Consider the following 23,175-nt stretch of genomic DNA (forward strand, 5'->3'; position numbering starts at 1 on the left):
CAAATTAGAAAACCTAGAGGAAATAGATAAATTCCTGAAGACAAACAGCCTATAAAGATTGAACCAAGAAGAAAAAACAAACCTGAACAGACCAATAATGAGTAATAAGATTGAATCTGTAAGTAAACATCTGCCAACAACAACAACAAAAAAGTCCGGGATCAAATGGTTTCACCACTGAATTGTTCAAAATTTTAGAGAAAAAAAAAACCTTAATACCATTTCTTTTCAAGCTGTTTCAAAAAACAGAAGAGGAGGAAACTCTTCCAAACACATTCTATAAGGATAGCATTACCTTGATACTAAAACAAGACAAGAAAACAAAAATAGAAAACTACAGGCCAATATCCCTGATGAACATAGATGCAAAAATTCTTCACAAAATACTAGCAAACAAAATCCAACAGCACATCAAAAAGATTGTGCACTATGTTCAAGTGGATTTATCTCAAGAATGCAAAGATGGCTCAACATATGGAAATGAACATATGAGATACATCACATTAACAGAATGAAGGACAAAACCCATATGATCATCTCAATAGACACAGAAAAAGCATTTGATAAAATTCAACATCACTTTATGAAAAAAATTCTCAATAAATTAGGTATAGAAGAAATGTACCTAAATACAATAAAGACCAAATACGGCAAACCCACAGCTAACATCATGTTGAATGGAGAAAAGCTGAAAGCTTTTTCTCTAAGAACTGGAATAAGACAAGGATGTGTACTCTTGCTAATCTTATTAAATATGCTACTGGAAATCCTATCAAGAGCAATTAGACAAGAGAAAAAATAGCATCTAAACCAGAAAGAAGGAAGCCAAATTGTCCTTTGCAGATGACATAATCCTATCTATAGAAAAGCCTAAGAATCCCACCAAAAATGTCTTAGATTTAACTTAAATTAAGTGAATTCAGTAAAGTTGCAGAATACAAAATCAACATACAAAAATCAGTAGCATTCCTATATACCAAAAACAAAGTAGCTGAAAATAAATCAAGAAAGCAATCCCACTACCTAGGAAAAAAATCTAACCAATATAAGGCAAATTACATGAAAGAAAATGAAGAGGGTAAAAAAAATGGAAAAACATTCTATGTTCATGGATTGGAAGAAATAATATTGTTAAATATTGTTAAAATGACCATACTACCCAAAGCGATCTACCAATTCCATTAATTCCTATCAAATAGAAATGATATTCTTTCATGAAATAGAAAAAAAATCCTGAAATTTATATGGAACCACAAAACACCCCATAAAGCCAAACCAATCCTGAGCAAAAAGAACAAAACTCACTGTATCACACTACCTGGCTTCAAACTACACTACACAACTATAGTAACCAAAACAGCATGGTACAGGTATAATAACAGACAGATAGACCAATGGAACACAACAGAGAATCCAGAAATAAATCCATGTATTTACAGCCAACTGATTTTCAACAAAAACACCAAGAACATATACTGGGAAAGTCAGTCTCTTCAATAAATTGTGCTGTGAAAACTGCACATCTACATGCAGAAGAATAAAACTAGGCCCCTATCTCTCATCATATACAAATATTAACTCAAAATTGATTAAAGACTTAAATGTAAGACCCAACACTATGCAACTACTAGAAGACAACATAGGGAAAATGTTTCAGCATCTTACTCTGTGCAAAGATTTTATGGATAATACCTCAAAAGCACAGACAACAAAAGAAAAAATAGACAAATTGGATTACATCAAACTAAAAAGCTTCTACACAGCAAGAAAACCATCAACAGAATGAACAGAAAACCTGCAGAATGGGAGAAAATCTTTGCAAGCTATTCATTTGGTAAGGTTTTAATATCCAAAATGTACAAGGAATTCAACTCAACAGCAAATAATAATAATAATAATCTAAGTAAAAAATGGGCAAAGGATCTGAATAAACATTTCTCAAAAGAAGACATACAAATGGACAACGTGTATGAAAACATGCCCAACATCACTAATTATCAGGGAAATTCAAATCAAAACCAAAATGATACCTCATCTCACCCCAATTAATGTGAGTATTATCAAGAAAACTAAAAATAACAAATGCTGGCAAAGATGTGGAGAAGGATAATTCTTATATATTGTTGTTGGTGGGAATGTAAATTAGTACAGCCATTATGGAACATGGTATGGAAGTTCTCATAAGAGCTAAAACTAGAACTACCAAATGATCCAGCAATCCCATTACTAGGTGTGTATGCAAAAGAAAGAAAATAGGTATGTCCAAGAGACATCTTCACTTCTAGCACTATTTATGTTAGCCAAGATATGGAATCAACCTAAGTGGCCATCAACAGATAAATAATGAAAATATGGTGTATATATACACAATGGAATACTAGTCAGTCATTAAAAAGTATAAAATCTTGTCATTCATGGCAACATGGATGAACCTGAAGGATATTTTGTTAAATAAGTCAGGCACAGAAAAATAAATACCACATATTCTCATTCATGTGTGGAAGCTTAAAAAGTTGGCAGTATAGAAGTATAGAGTAGAATATTGGCCACTAGAGGCTGAGAAGGGGAAGAAGTGGGGTTATAGAGGTTAGTTAATAGATAAAAAATTATAGGATAGGAGGAATAAGTTCTAGTGTTCTATAGCACTGTAGGATGACTCTGGTAAACAATTTATTGCATTTTTCAAATAACTAGAAGAGAGAATTTTGAATGTCCTCAATATTAAGAAATGATAAATTTTGAGGTGATAGAAATGCTAATTTTCCTGATTTGATCATTGTACATTGTATACATGTATCAAAATATCACACTGTACCCAATAAATATGTACAATTATTATGTGTCAATTTTTTAGACAATTTTAAAATAACTAATATAAATGAATGACTGAACAAATGACTGAGGTTCTTAAGCAGACTTTGATTCCCTTCCTCATGCTTGAGAAGTCCTTTTAGGGCCTCAGGTATGACTTAGTTCTTAGATATAGATAAACTAAACTATGGTATCTAAGCAAATAGAAAGTTCATTTTAGGTTTGGGTCAGGTAAAGAGACGTGCAGACATAAAAATTAAGAAGAAAACCAGGTTAGGAGACAGGCTGATGTGAACACTTGCTCAGGAAATTGAGTAAAAAAATTTTATTCAAAATTTGTAGTTTTGTTTAGCAAAGAAGGGGACTGAGATGTTTAGGTCTTATTATTGACATGAGAGGACAGAATATCATTTAAAGCAGACCTACAGGTTTTTTTTTAAGTACACATGATAAACTGGTGGTTTAACAATGAAGACAGAAATTTTAATTTAAATATTTTAAATCTTTAATTTAAAGATTTTCTTCACCTGGGATTAGAAAAAAGGAAAATCTTCCTAGCAGTTTACTGAGAACACCTTACTTCAACTACATATCCCCCTACATCTCAGAAATTATGTAATATTACATTTAAACAAAAGGTTTCATGTGCAGAAAAAAGAGATCTGAAATAATATTGAAATATTAATGTCCATGTATCTATTGGATAAAATTATGTAAGACTCCCAAGTATTACTGTCATAGAAGGAAGGGATTTTTCCTTTTACAAATGACCCTTTCCAGGGCTCCCTTCATGTCTCTGTTCCTCAGGCTGTAGATGAAGGGGTTCAGCATGGGGGTCACCACAGTGTACATCATAGCCATGACAGTCTCCTTTAGAGTAGAACTATTAGCTGATGGGCATAAGTAGAGACCAATAACGGTCCCATAGAACAGTGACACCACAGAGAGGTGGGAGCCACAAGTAGAGAAGGCCTTGAAGATACCCTTAGAAGAAGGGACCTTGAGGATGGAAGAGACAATTCGTGCATAGGACCCAAGGATGAGTAGGAATGGGATGACAAGAATGAGCCCTCCCATGATAAATATCACAAATTCATTAACTTGAGTGTCAGAGCAGGCCAGCTTCATCAGAGCAGACATATCACAGAAAAAGTGGGGGATCACATTGCACAAAAACACAACCTGGCCATGAGTAAAGTGTGTAACATGGCATGGAAGGTGGTCAGCACCCAGGACAGCACCACCAGGGAGAGACGGAGCATGGGGCTCATGATGGCGGTGTAGTGCAGGGGGAAGCAGATGGCCACATAGCGGTCATAGGCCATGGCCACAAGGAGGAAGCTCTCTAGAGAGAGATGTACAAGAAGAAGTACATTTGGGTCAGGTAGTCTGCATAGGGGATGGATGGGTCTTGGTTCTGCATGTTCTGCAGCAATTCGGGCATTGTAACTGAGGAAAAGCAGAGGTCAGAGAAGGACAAGTTGCTGAGAAACAAATACATAGGCGTGTGGAGATGGGAGTCCAGTCGAATGAGGACAATGATGAGGAGGTTCCCCAGGAGGGTGGTAAGATACATGGCCAAGAACAGGCCATAGAACAGGTTTTGCTGCTCTGGCTGGATGGGCAGGCCCAGGAGCAGGAACTCTGAGATGCTGGTTTGATTTTGTCCCATCATGCTCTGTCTCCAGTATCTTTAAGAGAATATAATAGGGTCCCTTAAAACCATGAATAAAAATAAATATATTCCTATGATACATGGTCAATAGGTGTTCTTCAATCATTGATTTCACCGTCATTTTTCCTAACAACAAGCTCTATATTCTGAGATTTCTATAATGATTTCTATAATCAGAAATGTGCCACATCACAAAACCCACGCTACTTTTCACACTGATCCATCTCACTTTTCATAACATGTAATGAGATTGACTCCTCCTTTCTTTCTAAAACACTCTTATCTATTAGCTTCCGTGCAATCACACTGGTTTCCTGACACATACTGGCCATTCCTTCTTAACAACTGTAAATGGTTTCTTCTCTAACAGTATCTTATATATTGGTGTTTTCTGGGAATTTTTCCTAAATTCTGTTCTAATTCTACAGATCAAGCCCTGAAAGAGTTCACCTGTCCTCGTGACACTGATTACCATCTGAACTTCCTGGGTAAACCTATCATCATTAGTGCTGCATTACCAGTTCCTGATTATCTCCCCATGGATCATGACCATCCTCAGCTTCACAGATCCCAGATGAAACTCGTTATCTCACCCTGCCGCTCTTCCAATCTGCTCCTCCAGTCTCTCATATCTCAGCAAAAGGAATCCAGCCTCAAGTCAGAAACCTGGGAGTTTTCTTTCATTCATTTATTTCTCTCAAGATCAACATCTAATCCTAGCAAGTTATATAGATTCTGTACTTCATTCCATTTCTAATTCACCCACTGCTTATCCCAATTGCCACAATCTGGAACAGGCTGACGTCTTTTCTTGTCTGGACTGTTGGAATAGTCTCTTACTTCACCTCCCTGCTGCTATGCTTACTAGCCTTCAATCCATTCACACTGTGGCATTCTTTTTTTTTTTTTTGAGACAGAGTCTCGCTCTGCCACCCAGGCTGGAGTGCAGTGGCGCGATCTCAGCTCACTGTAAGCTCCGCCTGCCGGTTTCACGCCATTCTCCTGCCTCAGCCTCCCGAGTAACTGGGACTACAGGCACCCGCCATCGCGCCCGGCTAATTTTTTGTATTTTTAGTAGAGACGGGGTTTCACCGTGGTCTTGATCTCCTGAGGTCGTGATCCGCCCGCCTCAGCCTCCCAAAGTGCTGGGATTACAAACGTGAACAACCGCGCCCGGCCACATACTGTGGCATTCTAAGATAAAAATCTGATCATCATTCTCCTGCTCAGAGTCCTTATGGATTCTCATTATTCTTAATATATAGGCAAAATTCCTTTCAAGGATGCAAATGGTATTTCATTATCTGACCCATGCCTACCTCCACAGCCTCATCTGGTCCCACAATGACTCTTGCATCAGCATTCTCCAGCATCAGCATTCTCCAGCATTCTCCAGCAATGCTAGACTTAGAAGTCATAATTTCTTGCCTCCAGACGTTCACACTTGCTGTTCCTGTGTAACATCCTCCCTCTGCCTCCTTTTTTTTTTTTTTTTTTTGAGAAGGATTCTCGCTCAGTTGTCCAGGCTGGAGTGCAGTGGCACGATCTTGGCTCACTGCAAGCTCTGCCTCCCGGCTTCATGCCATTCTCCTGCCTCAGCCTCCCGAGTAGCTGGGACTACAGGCACCCGCCACTACACCCAGCTAATTTTTTTGTATTTTTAGTAGAGATGGGGTTTCACCGTGTTAGCCAGGATAGTCTTGAACTCCTGACCTCAAGTGATCCACCTGCCTCGGCCTCCCAAAGTGCTGGGATTACAGGCGTGAGCCACCACGCCCGGCCCCTCTGCCTCCTTACTTGGCATACCCCTGCTTCTCCTGCAGGTTTATTACATGTCACTGGCTCAGCTCAATCACCTAGACCAGGTGAGACCTGCTTCTAAGACCTGCTTCTATGTTTCCACAGCATCCTGTACTCATCCAGCAGCATTCAATGACCTTGATTTCTTGTTTATAGCTGAGTTTCCTACCAAATTGTAAACTCCATACAGATAAGGCCATGACTGCCTTTGTGACTGCAGCAAGGCCAGCACCTGGGATGGTGCCTGGATATGGCCAATGTTTCATTAGTATTTGTTGGCTGTCCTTCAGGCTGAGACATACACTCCTCCAACTTTATTTTTTATTTTATTTATTTTGAGACAGAGTTTCACCCTTGTTGGCCAGGCTGGAGTGCAATGGCACGATCTCGGCTCACCGCAACCTCCGCCTCCCAGGTTCAAGCAATTCTCCTGCCTCAGCCTCATGAATAGCTGGGATCGCAGGCATACACCACCACACCCAGCTAATTTTTGTATTTTTAGTAGAGATGGGGTTTCTCTATATTGGTCAGGCTGGTCTCGGACTCCCGACCTCAGGTGATCCACCCGCCTCGGCCTCCCAAAGTGCTGGGGTTACAGGCATTAGCCACAGCGCCCAGCCCCTCCAACTTTAAAGCAGGCAACTCCCATTGTAGTTAGAATAACTACTCCTATTAAATCCTCCCAGAATAAGAATTCACTAGCCTTAACCATTTAGTGCTAGTTTTGACACTTTATTACACAATTCTGAGATAAACTTCAGACCTATGGAAAATGTTAGACCATCCAACCACATTACTCTTTATTTTAAAAAGACAGCCCATTATGCGTGTTGACACTGTCATTTTGGTTTTGGTGTTGATGTCTACATGGTTGTTATGTTGACATGAAGAAATGTATCTGAAAGTTTGTATAATTTGGGGAGAAAGGGAATGAGGATATCCACCCTTGAGACCTCGCTGTGCTTCCTCTCCAGATATCCACACCTCAAAACGCCTCTGAGCTAAGAAAGCTGAAGGGTGTTAGGGTATATGAGAAGTTCCTTCCATAGAGGGATGCAGCTGAGTCTAACTGCCGAGATCTTCACCCTGCTAATGATGTTTAGTCTGGCCACGTTAACAGTTTTTCACATTTGGACATAATGTGCTAGTATTGTAGTAGGGAAATGGCATCAAGTGAAGTTTCACATGCCTGTTCTCTCAGAAGTTTGCCTGCTTGGGAAATGAGTGGGACAAATCTCTGGTGTCAAGGGTCTTATTAGAAATTCCAAACCAGGGAGACATCACTTGTGAATGCTGCCACTGATGGGGAATATAAATTTCAGCTGCTCCCTCAATAATGCCTCTCATCTTCTTCACCTGGTAAATCTACAGTTCTCAGTCTGGACTGAATATAAGAATCACAAAGGTCACTGCTTCTAAAACTTTAATTTACATACAAACCATCTGGTGGTCGTGTTAAATGCTGATTTTGATTCAATAGGTCTGGTGTAGGGCCTAATAGTCTACATTTCGAAAGTTAAAATTTTACATTTGGTGATGCCAATTCTGCTGTTCTGTGGACCACACTGAGTAGTAAGGACATATAATACATTTTAAAAATACAGATTACGGCACCATCCCCCAATAAATGTAATTAGAATCTCCGGAGGAGGCCTTAAGTAAGCTCCTTAAGTAATTCAAATACATGCCGAGGGCTTGAAATCTCTGTATTAAATGCCTATCTCATAGAGATGTCATTATGTTGAAATGATACAATCATGAGAGAGGACACTGCACAGTATTAATGGACACTGCCATTAATAAAGATATTAAGTTGTGAACATTAAATCAAAATATTTCTGGAACGTAGAAAAGTCTTGAAAAGCAGAGAGGTGGAGAAAAGGAGTTATATCTGAAAAACTATCCTATAGAACATCATACAACCAGGGAAATCAAGACCCTCAGGTTGTAGGGATACTAAGGTACCAGTATCCCTGGTACCCTCCTGCCCAACTTATTCTGCGTCTGAGGTTAACTCCAGGGCCCCGATCCAAAATCCTCCTCCCCTTTATTGGTTGCAACAGCCTTTGTAGTCATCACCTGTGTCTGTACCCACCCTTCTGACATCTCTCTTTCTACCTATCCCTGGCCCTAGGGGACTGTGCATCCCAGAGGAGCCTAGATCCTGGAGGAACTCATTAAAAACAAAGTAATTACACAGGACCTCTCTAGAACAAATTATCTTAGAGTCCTGCAACAGTGACTGATTACAGCTGCTGATCACACCTTACTATACTTAGGGGGATCATGAGAATGGAGAGAAGTTCAGGGATGGGTGTTTAATCATTGCCTGCTTAGGGACTGGAGAACATGCCTGTGAGGTTGGGGCCTACATCTTGAGACGTGAAGAAAACTGGTTGGAGAAGTCATAGAAGCAAGCATGGACCAGACTGTAAATGTCCTAAAATATCTTAAGAGTCTAAGAGTTTAGGCTTTATCCTGTAGACAACAACAAGACATCAGTGATATTTGAATAGAGGACCACCATGGAAAGACGTATACTTTGGAAATATTTCCAGGTGGCAGAATCTCTCACTATAACCCAACTCCCTGTAAATAGGCCCTAGGAGAGAGAAAAATGGTAACCAACAAGGATCAGACTTCCATTACCCAACCATATACAGATATAAAGGACAGGAATAAGAGAAAAGATGAACTCTCCTGGATCACATTCAATTCTTCCTCAGGCAAATATGGAAAAGTAAATACATATTTGCAGCCCTTTGAGTTACTTCTAGCTCCTTACCTCTCTAGGAAAACCTTAATAACCAGACACCATCATTATCTCAACCACTCTTCATGTGTCATATTACCTCTTCATACTAGGTTTTCCTTACCCTACAACTGATCACAAGACCACAACTGACATTTACAACTCCTTCTTCCACACCCATTCCATGTTCTCTTTTACACAAATTCAGCTAGATTCAACCCACATTCCTTGTGAGTCTGAATCCTCAGTGTTATTGTTTTTCTTGGGTTGCTATAATAGTGTTCCATTAACTTTTACTAAGTGACATCCAAAAGAATCCCCTGCATATCAGATATGGTCTTCTCTTCCCTCATTATGCAGAGAAACACAATTTTCCATTGTTAACTGGGATTGAAGTACCACAGGCAGCACAGTAAACCCCTTTTTTGCCTACTGATTCGAAAACATAAAGAACCAAAATTGCCAAATGGCAGTCTCAACTTTCAGTAGAATGGAACCATGGAAGCACTTCTGGTAAAACATTAAGAATTGTATCAGACACTTCTTCAAGAATTGTATCAGACACTTCTTGTCCACCACTTCAAATTCTCTCAGCCATCTTCTCTTATTCCAGCCATGGCTGCAATAACCAATTCTGCGCAGACTTTGACCAGCTTCACATAGATTTGGTCTGACAGTATTACCTCAGGCCTATTCCATCTGCTTCTTGTGTCCTGCCATATGGTTCCTCTGATTCCATGGAGTGGAATACCATGGAAAACCAGCCCCATGCTCATACATACACAACCAGAAAGTGCAAGGGAGTTGTTGCCGTGTTGGTCAACCATTAAATACAGGTACTGGGAGCTTATGCATATATATGCCTTAGTCCCTCCTAGTGGTTGCCAACTCAATAAGCCATCCTAGTAACTGGTCTCCTTTCTTCCCTATTTAACACTCTCTATTCCTTACTTCTTCACATGACGTAAAATTCTCAAATAAACTACTTACAAATAAGACTTTTTCTCAGTCTCCACTTTTTGGGTAACCTAGGCTATGACAAAAAGTAAGATCTGTTAATCAACAGAGCCCAAAATTGTGGCGGTAGGGAGCAAAAGTTCTGTGGGTATGTTAGTTGGTGTAATAATGAGGAAGTCAGCCCTGCTACCACTCCTTGATTTCCAGACTTGTGAATCATGGCTATGGGAGAAACATGATGATACATGAGCTCCTGGTTCAAAGCACACCAACCTTTCTGGTACCCCTAATTTTTGTTACTTTGTGAACTGCTTTGTCTCTAGCATTTGCAACAATGCCTGGCACAAAGCAGATTTTCATTAAATATTTGAAGTAATTAAATGAACCGCACAGACTAGCAGTTCCAGAACAATGCTTAATAACAGTAATGACAGTGGGCACACTTGTCTTTTTCCTGATAGTGCAAATACTTCTAGTATTTCCCCCTTAAGCCCAATGCTGGCTTTTGAGCTAACTCAGATGTATTATTATCCCGTATTAAATAAGCATCATCTATTCCTGTTATAGTGATCATTTTTATCTAGGATGGTTGTGGAATTTTAGCAAATATATCATTTTAATAAAAACATTAAAATTATACTTCAAAAACTCTTCTCACATTTAAAAGAATTCAAATACTTTAATTCAACACGTGAAATACAAGAAAATAGTAGCTATAAAACTATGGAGATGGTAAATTAAGCAATAACAGAAAACTGCTATAATTTATGCTATTTAAACTTCCTTTTATCACTACTTAAGTTTCATTCATCACATTAATATAATACTGCATCTCAACATCTGCAATTTTGACAAACGCCTGGAAAGTTTTTTGTTCAGAAACAGACGCCGGTCTGACAGAAACACATTTGAAAATGTTCTTTTTCTGGTCATAGTTGCCAACACATCTATGAACTCGGCCTCTAATCAGTCTCGGAAGTTCACGATCCTGTTTTTCAAAAAATAAATGTCAAAAAAATAGTTATTACTTCATCTGAATTTCAATTTTTTTAAATATTTATGTGATCAGCTAAACATGTGTCACCTCAAAATGCTATAATTCCTTCACGTGAGTCAGGGCCCCACTGCTAACAAGACAATGATAGTTACTCACATATTGGTGCCCTGTAACAGAGGAAAGACCCTCACTTGGTAGGGCTTTTACAAGCTAGCAAGTTGTTGCTTCTTCAAAGACTGAGTAATTCCCAGTGTAATGACACATGAAATTACCCACTCTTTTATCAGATTCCCAGAGTTCCACTTTCAGTAGGCAGCAGGCTGGGTGATTCAAAACAGCTCATCAGATGACAATTAGGATAGCTGGATGAAATGTTTTGTTAAAAACCTCCTCGTAAGCATCAGAGAGATATCAAGACAGTGAGGAATTAACAGAGACCCCCCACCCCCCATCTAGGATAGTATGGGAGTCTCAGACGAAACCTGATTTGGGGGGTGCTTTCTGCCTGAGATGTCTGCAAATTACAGAAAGGCATTTGAAAGTCTAAGAAACTGAGCAGAGATTTCACAGACTTGTATAGGTGGGAAACAAAAGATGGAATCTTAGGCGTCCAAGGAAAAGAGATTCTAGTAACAACCCCCACTCAGACCTGAAGCTTAAGGTTGGGACCCAAAAGTGTGATGCCTTTAGAGACAAGTAAATCAGAAAAAGATTAGCAATCTCCAAATCCTCTCAATTATGAATAAAATTAAAGCATTCTGAAATTGCTTTCATTAAATAGTCACAAAAAGCACTAATTATAATGGGAAAGACTAATGATTGATAAAAGGATTATATGAAAATGAAAAACTTCTGTTTATCAAAAGCCATCAAGTGGGAAAAAGCAAACCATGGATATGAGAAAATATTTGCAATGCACATAATGGACAGAAAACTGATTCCCAGAATAGTTTTTTTTTTTAATTCCTAGAATCAGTAAGAAAAAGACAAATAAGAGAAGAAAACAGCAAGATGCCTGAACAGACTTTACAAAAAAGATATTTAAATAGCATATGAAAAGGTACTCAACCTAATTACTTACCAGGGAATTGTAAAGAAATGAGATAACACTAAATTTACTCACCAGAATGGTTATAATAAAAAAGACTGACAATACTAAGTGTTGGTAAGAATGCAGAGCAACCACAACTCTCCTACATTGCCTGTGAGTACTTAAATTGACACAATCCTTTGAAAAATTCTTTGGCAATAACTACTGTATTTGAATATACACGTGCTCTATGACCCAGCAATTTTACTTCTGAGTATATATCAAACAGAAATACATGCAAATGCATAACAGACATAGATAAGAATGTTCATAGAACATTATGCATAACAGCAAAAAATCCAGAAACCCAAATGCCCACCACCAGTGAAATAGAAAACTGTAGCATATTGATGCAACACAATATTATACATAGTAATATAAATGAGTGAGCTACAGCTACACACAACAACATAGATGAATCTTACAAACATTTTGTCAAATAAAGGAACTCACATATTTAAAAAGACATAATGTATGATACTATTTTTATAAAGTTCAAAAACAGGCAGAATTAATTGATGACATTAAAAGTCAGGCTAGTGGTTACCTGTAAGTAGAAGACAGGAGGTAGTGAATGGGAAGAAGTACAAAGGGATTTGGGGGGTGATGGTAATGTTCTATTTCTTAACCTAGGTGGCATTCACTTTGTGATACTTCATAGAACTGTACAGTTATGATTTTTACACTTTTCTGTACATGTTATACTTCAATAACAAAGTTTTTTTAAAAAACTTCAGACTAAATAAAAATAATACACATTCAAGATATTATAGGAATTGACAATTATTTATTGATCACCTACTAGGTGTCATGCACCGTATATTCATGTTTCATCATTTAATCCCCTTAACAACCTTCCGAAGTAGGAATTTGTCTCCCCATTTTATAGATTTTTTTAAAAATCTGAAGTTCAAGTAATTTAAGCGGCATTCTTAAGTCATAAAACTAGAAAATGTTGGGGTAAATGCTGGAATCCAAGTCTGATTTCAGAATTGAGACCAATGTCAGAATTAAGGTCAAACTTACAAAGTTTATGTAGCTCTTACACAGCCTCAATGTGTGTAGGTCTATAGCCTGCTTTGCAATCTCCAGACTTGTCACCAAGCCTCTTCCTTATATCCCAGCCCACTATGCTTTCCCCCAATTTCAGAACCACTACCCTTACCCCTATCAGTTCCTAACTCTTCACTTTGGTAATTATAACTACTTTCAGTTCCCTGAACAACTGAAGCTCTCTCTTAGCTTCAAGTCTTTGCATATGCTGCTCCCTCACCTTAGACTATATCCTTCTTTCCCTCCCCAACACATTTTGGCTTAGTTGATTCTTATTAGTCCTTAAAGATCAAGGATAAGTTACCAGCTTCTTTGAAAATCTTTCCCTGATCTGCCCCTTCCTTCTTACCTACTTCTCTAGCACCCTGCACATACCTAGATCCACCATGCCATTCACCATACCACAGTGTAACATTTCTGTACCATTCTACCTGGGATTACAAACTCTTTGAGAGAAAGAGTCGTTTGCCATTTATATGCCACTTTATATCCCTCACACCCAGCACAGTACCTGGCACATAGTAGGCTCCCTATATTATACAAATAAACAACTTTCATATCAGAACTAAAACCAAAGTGTTAGAAGTACTAAATTGTTAACAGAATTTATATTTCAACTGGAATTATAGCCTGCATGTTTATACTCTGTTGACATAGGCTTTGCGAATAATTCTTTAAAAATACTCACGATTTCATAAAAGACACAAGGTAGAGTATTTTTCCCATCCCTCATAAGAAAAGTCTTCGAATAATATGGGCCAGGTGTAACAGCTGAATCAAGAACAGCTAAGTAATATTGAAATGGGGGAAAAATAAATGTTGGTAAACTGCAAATAAAATTTAACAAGGAGAAGCTGATGTTTAAATAACTATCCATATCAACCTCTCATAGTTCTATTTATACAGTAATAAAGAAGATATTTTAAGAAGAGAAGATATTTATCAGGCAGTTTCATGGGTAGGAAAACAAAACTTCTGACTCTCTCCAACTTAGGAACAGATTATATGCCAAGCTCATATAATTGACAATAAATGGCCATCTGAAACTTTTTCCTTGTAGAGTGGTTAAATCCCCAGAACAGTCTACAACATTATAATAATAAAATGCACATGTGTAACAAATAAGCATCATAATTTAGTGAAAAAAGAAACATTGAATTATAATCAGGAGTCATGCATTCAAGTCCCAGGTACTTCAACTTACTAATATTTTGTGACTTTGAGCAAACTGGGTTTTAAATTTATTTTTATTATATACATTTAAGGTATACAACATATTTTCATATACATACAACATATTTTCATATACATATATATAGTGAAATCATTTCTACAGTGAGCAAGTTAACATACCCATCACCTTCCATAGTTACCCCTTTTGTGTGTGGTAAGAGCACCTACAATCTACTCTTACCAAAATTTTAATATACAATACAATAATATTAACTATAGACCTCCTCTGTGCATTAAGTCTCTAGACTTATTCATCCTACATAATTGCAAGTTTGTACCCTTTGACCTACATCTCCCTATTCCCTCCTCGAGTAAATTGTTTAACCACTTTCAAATCTGTTTCTTCACCTATAAAATGAAAATTGTAATTCATGTTTATCTCAAGAAACTATTATGAAGTGACAGCATTATTCATTTATTTAATAACCATCTACTGAGTACCGGTAGTGGGCATTTGTTATTTTGAGGCTGGCCGCCATTTCTGCTAAAAAGACCCAGATTATCCTTCAGGAAAATTCCATTTTTAGCCATATTATTTGGATAGGATCTGTCCCCACCCCCAGATCCAGAAGCGAACTGTGACTGACTTAATCCAATCAGCATATTTTATTACTCAACTATGTAGTTCAGGGTTTCTGCAATGGGCATGTTACCAAGTCAGAAATGGTTATATGCAAAGACTCACTTGTTAGTTTCTAGGAAAGAGCAATCAGAAGAAAAATCTAAGAATATGACGGTGTGGTATAAGAATGTATAGTCTACAGAAATTTAATAATCAACTTGCTACCATAAGGAGAGAGTCAGAAGCTTCTGGAGAGACTATAGTGTGGAGCCTTAAGGTGAAGCCAACATTATGACTGGCCAGAAGGATGGAGAGAAATCACTGTGCCATCTCTTGAGCAGCTAGATCAAGCTTTGCCTGAAGTCAGAAACCTAGCCACTTTTCAGTTGCGTGAATAATTCTCTATGCAACACAATATTATACATAGCAATATAAATGAGTATTTAAAATCCACTAAAGTTGTTTTTTTTGGGGGGGATGCTTGCAACTGAAAGGTACTTCCTATATACTGTGCAGTGTGCTAGACACTAAAGTGCAGTAAAATGAAGTATCTACCTTTGATAAGTTTAGAGTCTAGCCTAGGAACTCAAGATTATTATAGCACTATGAAAGCTAACCATCACATATAAAAGCATGGACCCCCTTCATTTCTTGATAAGAATGTCTATTGGTGTTTATAATGAGTATTGTGATATTCTTAAAAGGATTATTCTGGAGTGAACCTGAACAATTCACCAAAGAGAACCTGGGGAAATGAGTGGAATTAGCATGTCCTTTTAATAGGCTCAGGTTATTTTTAATATTTATATTCTGTAAATGAGGTGAGAGCCAAAGGCATCCTTCACACAGGAAAAAGCAATTTAGTGGGAAGTCCAACAGAGGTTAAGATCTTTGAAATAAGATGCTCTACCTCTGACAGTATTCTAGCTCTGACAGAAAACTGACATGAAATACAATACCATCTGCTATTGCAGTTATGTGGCTACTGGTAAGAACTGAACAAAATAGGAGCTAAGTCAAGCTTCAACATAGAGTAGTAACAGCCATGCCAACCAGTTAAGAGATATGCTTCAAGCAACATGAGTAGGACTTGATAAAGAATCCCTTAAGTATATGGGAGTTTCAGAGGCCAGAGACATGGCAACCTCCAAAAAGCCAAAAATGAAAACTGAACAAAACCAGCCCAGCCAACACCTTGATTTCAGTACTGTGATACCCTGAGTATAGAACGCAGTCAAGCCCACATGGACTTCTGATCTACAAAACTTGAGTTAAGAAGTGGGTGTGGTTTTTAGCTGCTAAGTTTCCATTACTTTGTTACGCAGCAATTGAAAATGAATACAGTGTGCTTTACTCAAAGTCTGAGTCTCTATTGAATCCAATGTCACTTTATATAATAAAGCTTTTTCCTTAATGGTAACAAGAGAGAAACTGGAATCATTTTTAGGTGAAACTTAAACATGTGAAATGAGTGCACTGATAGAAATCTACATCTATATATACACACATTTATATATATATATATATATTTATATATATATATATATATATATACACACACATTTATATATATATATATATATAAACAGGACAAAAGGAAAAGGAGGAGGTTGTATCAGTTTCCTATTGCCGCTTACAAATTACCACAAACTTAGTGGTTGGCTTAAAACAACACAAAAGCATTATCTTAATAGTTACGGAGGTCAGAATTCTTATAATGAGTCATCAAAGCTGTGTTCCTTTTGGAGGCTCTAGAGTAGAATCTATTTCCTTACTTTTTCCAGCTTCTCAAAGATGCCTGCACTCTTTGGCTCATGGCCCCTTCCTCCATCTTCAAAGCCAGCAAGGTAGCATCTTTCAATGCTTTCCTTGTATAAGGGACCTTTGTGATTACATTAAACCCACCCAAATAATACAAAATAATCTTCCCATTTCAAGATCCGTAACTTAATTACATCTGCAAAGTCTCTTTTGCCATATAAGGTAGCATTCACAGGTTTTGGTAATTAGAATGTAGACATTTTAGGGTGCATTATTCTGGTAATTAGAATGTAGACATTTTTAGGGAGCATTATTCTATCTACCACACGGACTATTATTAAAACTTCAGTTCTTTGAATATACTTTAGGGAGTAGCAAAAATCAGACTGTTTTATTTGGAAGAAAAAGGACTAATCAGACATTAAAACCTGTTCTCCAAAGAGTATTACTGAAGTATTTTTGAAGTATTTTACCTACCTAATACTTCAAAAAGAAGTACAGTTTTCTGTGCATGTTCACGCCAATATTTCATGCTTTCAATAACTGCAGAAATAATTCTTAAAGAACTAGCTTTTTCCTTAAACTGTAACTGATACAATGAGGTTTCCTTTTGAAAAAATAAGAAACATAGTATTAGAAAAATATTTGTTTTTTAAATCATACTCATTTACCTTCTATGTAAAAATTCTAAGTCCTTACAATGGACAAGTGTGTAAAAAGAACTACTGAAAATTTTAATATAGTTACTTCCCTAAAATAAGGCCATCAATACTATATTACAGATGGAGAAACCAGCGTGCACTTAGAGACAATTAATCAAGAGGAGAATTATTTATATAGGTATTCGTTCACTCATTCATTCATTGAATATTTTAAAGCATCATATGCCAGATCCCGTGACAAATATAGGTAAGGCCATTCCTTTCCCTAGTGCACTCACACTCTAGGGGACTCTAGGGAAGGAGCCAGACACATTCACTCATTCATTCGTTTCAAAAGTGTTTACTGGGCACCTACTACATGCCAAACATAGCTATTAAGGAAACATTCATGGACAAAACAGTCAAGGTATCTGTTCTCAAAGATTTTATAGTCTAGTGGAGGATTTATAAAATAAACATATAACAGAATGTCAGGAAATGTACTTTTTTTTAGAAAAAAACACACAAGGTAAATGGAAATAGAGAGAGATGGGGGTTATTATTTTAAGTGGGTTGTTGAATGAGGACAGTGGGAACAGCAAGTATAAAAGCCCTGAGATGGAAATGTTCTTAGCATTTTTGAAGATCAACTAAGAATACAGTGTGTTAAAACACTAATTTTCAAAGGCAGGGGGACACTTTCCTTTGTGAGGGTGAGGGTTGTGAAGAACATATGATGGGACTTTTTTTCAAAATACAGGTAGTTTCTTCCCTCTTCCTCCTCTTAACCAAGATTCTAACACACCTCCTGTTGATGATTATGGCCACAGTAAACCGCTGTTACTAAGGTGATTATGTCATATAATTCTTGAGTACAAGGAAACGTAAGATTGAGAACCACTGTGAAACATGCTTTATTAATCTTATTTCCAACAAAAAACAAAACATGCAAAAACAAATTTTGCCCCGATGGCTTTTTGAAAAGATTGCTTTTTCAGACATATCGGCAGAACAAAAACTAACAACTGTAAGTTGTTACCATTCCTAGGCTGAAAGGACAAGAGGAGAAAGTAAAAGTATCAAGCCCAGGAAAGCTATACTCATGAAGGGGCTACATCACGCAGTGACACAGCTACTGCTGGTGATGTAACATTTAAGACAGGAGAAAGTGAGAAAACTCAACCTTTCCTCCCACCCTGTGATGTTGTACCAGTGACTCCTACTGGCTGACCTCTAGCAAAAGCCAGCAAGTAAACAATCTCAGGATGATGCACTACATAGGACAGTTCAGCCTTCCAGAACACAGAGAAGGACAGGTGAAGAATCAAGTGGGCCAAGGGGCCAGGGAGCAGAGATGAGGAATAACCACCACACATAATATATAAATAATATTTACAAAGAACAATTAGAGCACTGAGCGTAGAGAGGAAGTACAGTTGAGATACAGGTATAGGGAAGAATATAAACCAAAGCACAGAGTGTATGCTATGTTTAGAGAATTGTGACGAGTCTGAAGTGGCTAGAGCATTAGACAATTAGTAGACTATGAAATATGAGGCTACAAAGGTAGACTAGGACAAGATCACAAAGCAAAGGTCATAATAAGTTGATCATAAAGAAAACTATGGCCTGCAGTGCAAATCTAACCTGCTATCTGTTTGTGTAAACATTTGTTGGAGGAGAGCCATGCCCATTCATTTATGTGTTGCCTATGGCTGCTTCCAAGCTACAGTGGCAGAGTTAAGTAGTATTGTTGAGTAGCTGCAACAGAGACAGTATGGCCCATAAAGCCAAAAATACTGTCTGGCCCTTTAAGGAAAATGTTTGCTGACCTCTGTTGAAAAATACTTAGAATGACATATGAAGAGCCTGGGTAACTTCATAAACAATGGATAAACTGTCATTATCTTTAAAGTGAGTGTAAAGTGAAAGTCAGAATCCAGTAGAAAACTCTAAAGTTTGAAAAGGAGCAGCCATTCATACCCTCTAAGAAAATATTTTGGAAACTAACATTCATCCACTTCAATGGAACTGAATATTTATGCTAATCAAGTAATGTATGTCATGGAATTTATTTCAGGTGCTCTTATCTCTGTAGTTTTCTAAATATTTACCTTATATTTTTAAAAACGTAAATAAGTCATTAATTGATATTTAAACATTTACCTTCAGAGTGTTGTCTTCTGGAATATCATCCAACATTTGTTTCTTATATTGATTTTGTTGAAAATTGGGCTTAAGTGTCTGTAGTGCACTGTTTTTGTCTAGCCCTCTCATTGTGGAGCCAGATATTTTTGATGAATGTGTTTGTCTGAGTAGCTCGGTTTCTTTGTTGCGAGATAAGTTAGGAGGTTCAGGTATTCTTAATTGTTTTTGTTGTTGAGCTCCCGAACTCATTGGACAAGAATTTTTTCCATCATTTGCCACTAAGTTTGTTCGTTTACACTGAGGCTTAAAATCATTTTCATTCCAAGTTTTCAAGCTGGTTTTTTTGTTACCATCTCTGTAGCTGTAATAGTGCAAAAAAAAGCATTTGTTTCTATATGGTTTCTTAATTACAAAAATTTAATAATGAAAAATTCATTTATATGGCAATTTATGATTTAGAAAGCACTTTATAACTAACTACTGAGAAATTCCAAACACATCACAACAACCCTACAATGTTGTATTACCTCTCTTTCCAGATGAGAAGACTGATCCTTAATGAGGAATTAACTTGTCCAAAGTCATACAGGAAATTACTCATAAGTCTAGAACCCAGGAAATACAAGATCTCCCAACTCAGAGTCTAGTACTACAAAGTATATTTCTAAATGATAGCATTCTTCATATGATAGTAGTTGTATCCAAGTGGTAAGACTTTGAGGGCATTTGCATGCTTCTTTATATATTCAATTTTAAAATTTTCTACAAAGTAAAAGTTTAAGAAGTTAAACTGTGGCTTATCAATGATTTTAAATCACAAAGAGAATACATATAAGCAGGATAGATAGCTATTAATATTTGATTAGAAATTTTGTGGTTTTACTGCATAGTTTAAAAGCCCTATAATGTATTTGGTACAGCATTTGTAAGCAACATTAAGTGTGTTATATCAGCTGACCAGAACATTATGCTAGTTGCTAATGAGGCCAAAATCAAAAGCATAATTTCTGAGCAGCCTAGTTAGGAGTTCCAAAGGAAACAAAACTAGTCCAAGTCACAAATTTTTTTTTTTTTTCTCGGAGACAGGGTCTCGCTCTGTCACCCAAGCCGGAATGTAATGGCAAGAACACAGCTCACTCTAGCATCAATCTCCCAGGCTCAAGCGATCCTCCCACCTCAGCCTCCTGAGTAGCTGGAACTACAAGTGAGTGCCACTATGCCCAGCTAATTTTTGTTATTTTTTGTAGAGACAGGGTTTCACCATGTTGCCCAAGCTGGCCACAAACTCCTGGGCTCAAGTGATCCACCTCCTTGGCCTCCCAAAGTGCTGGGACTAGGGGCATAAGCCACCATTCCCAGCCCACAAATTCTTAATTCTCAGTAATTTTCCTGGAAATACCACAAGTATCACAAGAGGGCAACCAATACAACCCATCCCTTACTTAGGTAAATAATTCAAAAAGAGGTCTAGGTACACTACTGACCAGGAACAAATCCAAGTTTTATGAGGCCTGAAGCTTGTATAATTTGGGGAACACTGTTAATTGGGTACAAAGTTAGTACAAAATAATGAGAAAAGAAAGCACAATTACAACAATTTAAGTTATAAACACCACAAACATCACGATACCCAGAAAAAAAATATTAGAATTATTATAAATTAACTGCCTGATACTCCTTTATAGAAATGTTTTCCTACACTGATCACTTCTTCATACGACAATAATTTTGTAATTTTTTTGGACTCAGGCCAGTCTCAAACCCATGGGCACAAGTGATTCTCCTGCCTCAACCTCCAGAGTAGCTGGCACTACAGGTATGTACCATCACATGCAACAATTTTGTAATTTTATTTTCAATAAAGAGAACGGAAACACAATTTTGTCTTTCTCTCATGGTTATAGAAATTACTTTTATTATTCATAGTCTAGAAAAATTTATTTCAGCTTTACAACTCTCTATTGGTAACAGCACATTTGTAGTAATGCCAAAGATCACTGATTACAGATCATCATAACAGATATAATAATAATGAAAAAGTTTGAAATATTGCAAGAAGTACCAAAATGTGACATAGAAACGTGGAGTGGGCACATACTGTTGGAAAAATGGCACCAATCGACTTGCTCAATGCAGCGTTACCACAAACCTTCCACTTGTAAAGAATGCAGTATCTGTGAAGTGCAATAAAGCAAAGTGCAATATAATAAGGTATGCCTATATGAGGAGTGGCTGAGTGGATTAAAGATCCAACTGTATGCTGTCTACAATGAACTCAGTTTAGATTCAAAGACACAAAAAAGCTGAGAATAAAGGGATGGAAAAAGATATTCCATGCAAACAGCAACCAAAAGAAAACAGGGGTGGCTAAGTTTATGTCAGATAAAATAGACTTTAAGTTAAAAGTTGTCTCTAAAGACAAAGAAGGTCATTATATAATGATAAATAGGTAAATTCAATAGGAAGATATAAAAATTGTGAATATATATACATCCAATATTAGAGCACCTAAATATATAAAGCAAATATTGACAAATCTAAAAGGAAGAATTGACAGCAACATAATAAAAAAAAGTTCAATACTCCACTTTTAATAATAGATAAATCATCCAGACAGAAAAATCAATAAACAGTGAACTTGAACAACACTATGGATCAAATGGACCCAAAAGACATATACAGAATTTGCCAACCAACAGCAGAAGACTACACATTCTTCTCAAGCACAGATAGAACTTTCTCAAGGATAACTCACATGTTAAGTCACAAAATCAGACTTAACAAATTTAAGAAGATCAAAATCATACCAAGTATCTTTTCTGACCATAATGGTATAAAACTAAAAATCAGTAACAGCTAGAAAACGGAAAAATTCACCAGGCATGGTGGCTTACATCGGTAATCCCAGCACTTTGGGAGGCCAAGGTGGGCGGATCACAAGGCCAAGAGATCGAGACCGTCCTGGCTAACATGGTGAAACACCGTCTCTACTAAAAATACAAAAATTAGCTGGGTGTGGTGGCATGCACCTGTAGTCCCAGCTACTTGGGAGGCTGAGGCAGAAGAATCACTTGAACGTGGGAGGCGGAGGTTGCAGCGAGCGAGACTCCGTCTCAATTAAAAAAAAAAAAAAGAAAAAAAGAAAAGAAAATGAAAAAATTCACAAATACAACAACACACTCTTGAACAATCATTGATCAAAGAGGGAATTAAAAAAGAAAATTTTTAAATTATCTTGAGATAGAAACAAAACATAACATACCAAAACTTATGGGAAAGCAAAAGCAGTACTAAGGGAAGTTTATCACAATGAATGCCTAAGTGGAAATAAAAAGATGTCAAATAAGCATCCTAACTTCACACTTAAAGGAATTAGAAAAAGAATAACAAACTAAGCCCAAAATAAGCATATAAAGGAAATAATAAGACTAGAGTAGAAATAAATAAAATAGAGAATAAAAAAAAAAAAAAAAAAGCAAAACTGGGACCGGGCGAGGTGGCTCACACCTGTAATCCCAGCACTTTGGGAGGCCGAGGCAGGCAGATCACAAGGCCAAGAGATCGAGACCATCCTGGCCAACATGGTGAAACCCCGTCTCTACTAAAAATATAAAAATTAGCCGGGCATGGTGGAGCAGGCCTGTAGTCCCAGCTACTTGGGAGGCTGAGACAGGAGAATTGCTTGAACCCGAGAG

General features: G+C 37.3%; 2 protein-coding genes across 4 annotated transcripts in view; both read right to left on the reverse strand.

Moving 5' to 3' along the window:
• Nucleotides 1-3,546: 3,546 nt before the first annotated feature.
• On the reverse strand, nucleotides 3,547-4,486 carry LOC129470358 (olfactory receptor 1E2-like). The gene is given in 3 exon segments (XM_055258096.1): nucleotides 3,547-3,980; nucleotides 3,983-4,162; nucleotides 4,165-4,486. Coding segments are annotated over 3 exon segments (936 nt in total).
• A 6,168-nt stretch (nucleotides 4,487-10,654) lies between these two features.
• Nucleotides 10,655-23,175, reverse strand: part of SPATA22 (spermatogenesis associated 22) — a 69,422-nt gene continuing 56,901 nt past the window's right edge. For all 3 annotated transcript variants that reach the window (XM_063629753.1, XM_055257178.2, XM_055257179.2), the window contains exons 6-9: nucleotides 19,499-19,841; nucleotides 17,169-17,298; nucleotides 13,824-13,921; nucleotides 10,655-10,983 (exon numbers count right to left, since the gene is read on the reverse strand). In XM_063629753.1, the coding sequence (XP_063485823.1) occupies nucleotides 10,792-10,983; nucleotides 13,824-13,921; nucleotides 17,169-17,298; nucleotides 19,499-19,841 (763 nt within the window). In that variant the 3' untranslated portion in view covers nucleotides 10,655-10,791. The remainder of the gene's footprint in view (nucleotides 10,984-13,823; nucleotides 13,922-17,168; nucleotides 17,299-19,498; nucleotides 19,842-23,175) is intronic.

This window comes from Symphalangus syndactylus, chromosome 20, assembly GCF_028878055.3.
Source record: "Symphalangus syndactylus isolate Jambi chromosome 20, NHGRI_mSymSyn1-v2.1_pri, whole genome shotgun sequence".
In the NCBI taxonomy this organism is placed as follows: domain Eukaryota; kingdom Metazoa; phylum Chordata; class Mammalia; order Primates; family Hylobatidae; genus Symphalangus; species Symphalangus syndactylus.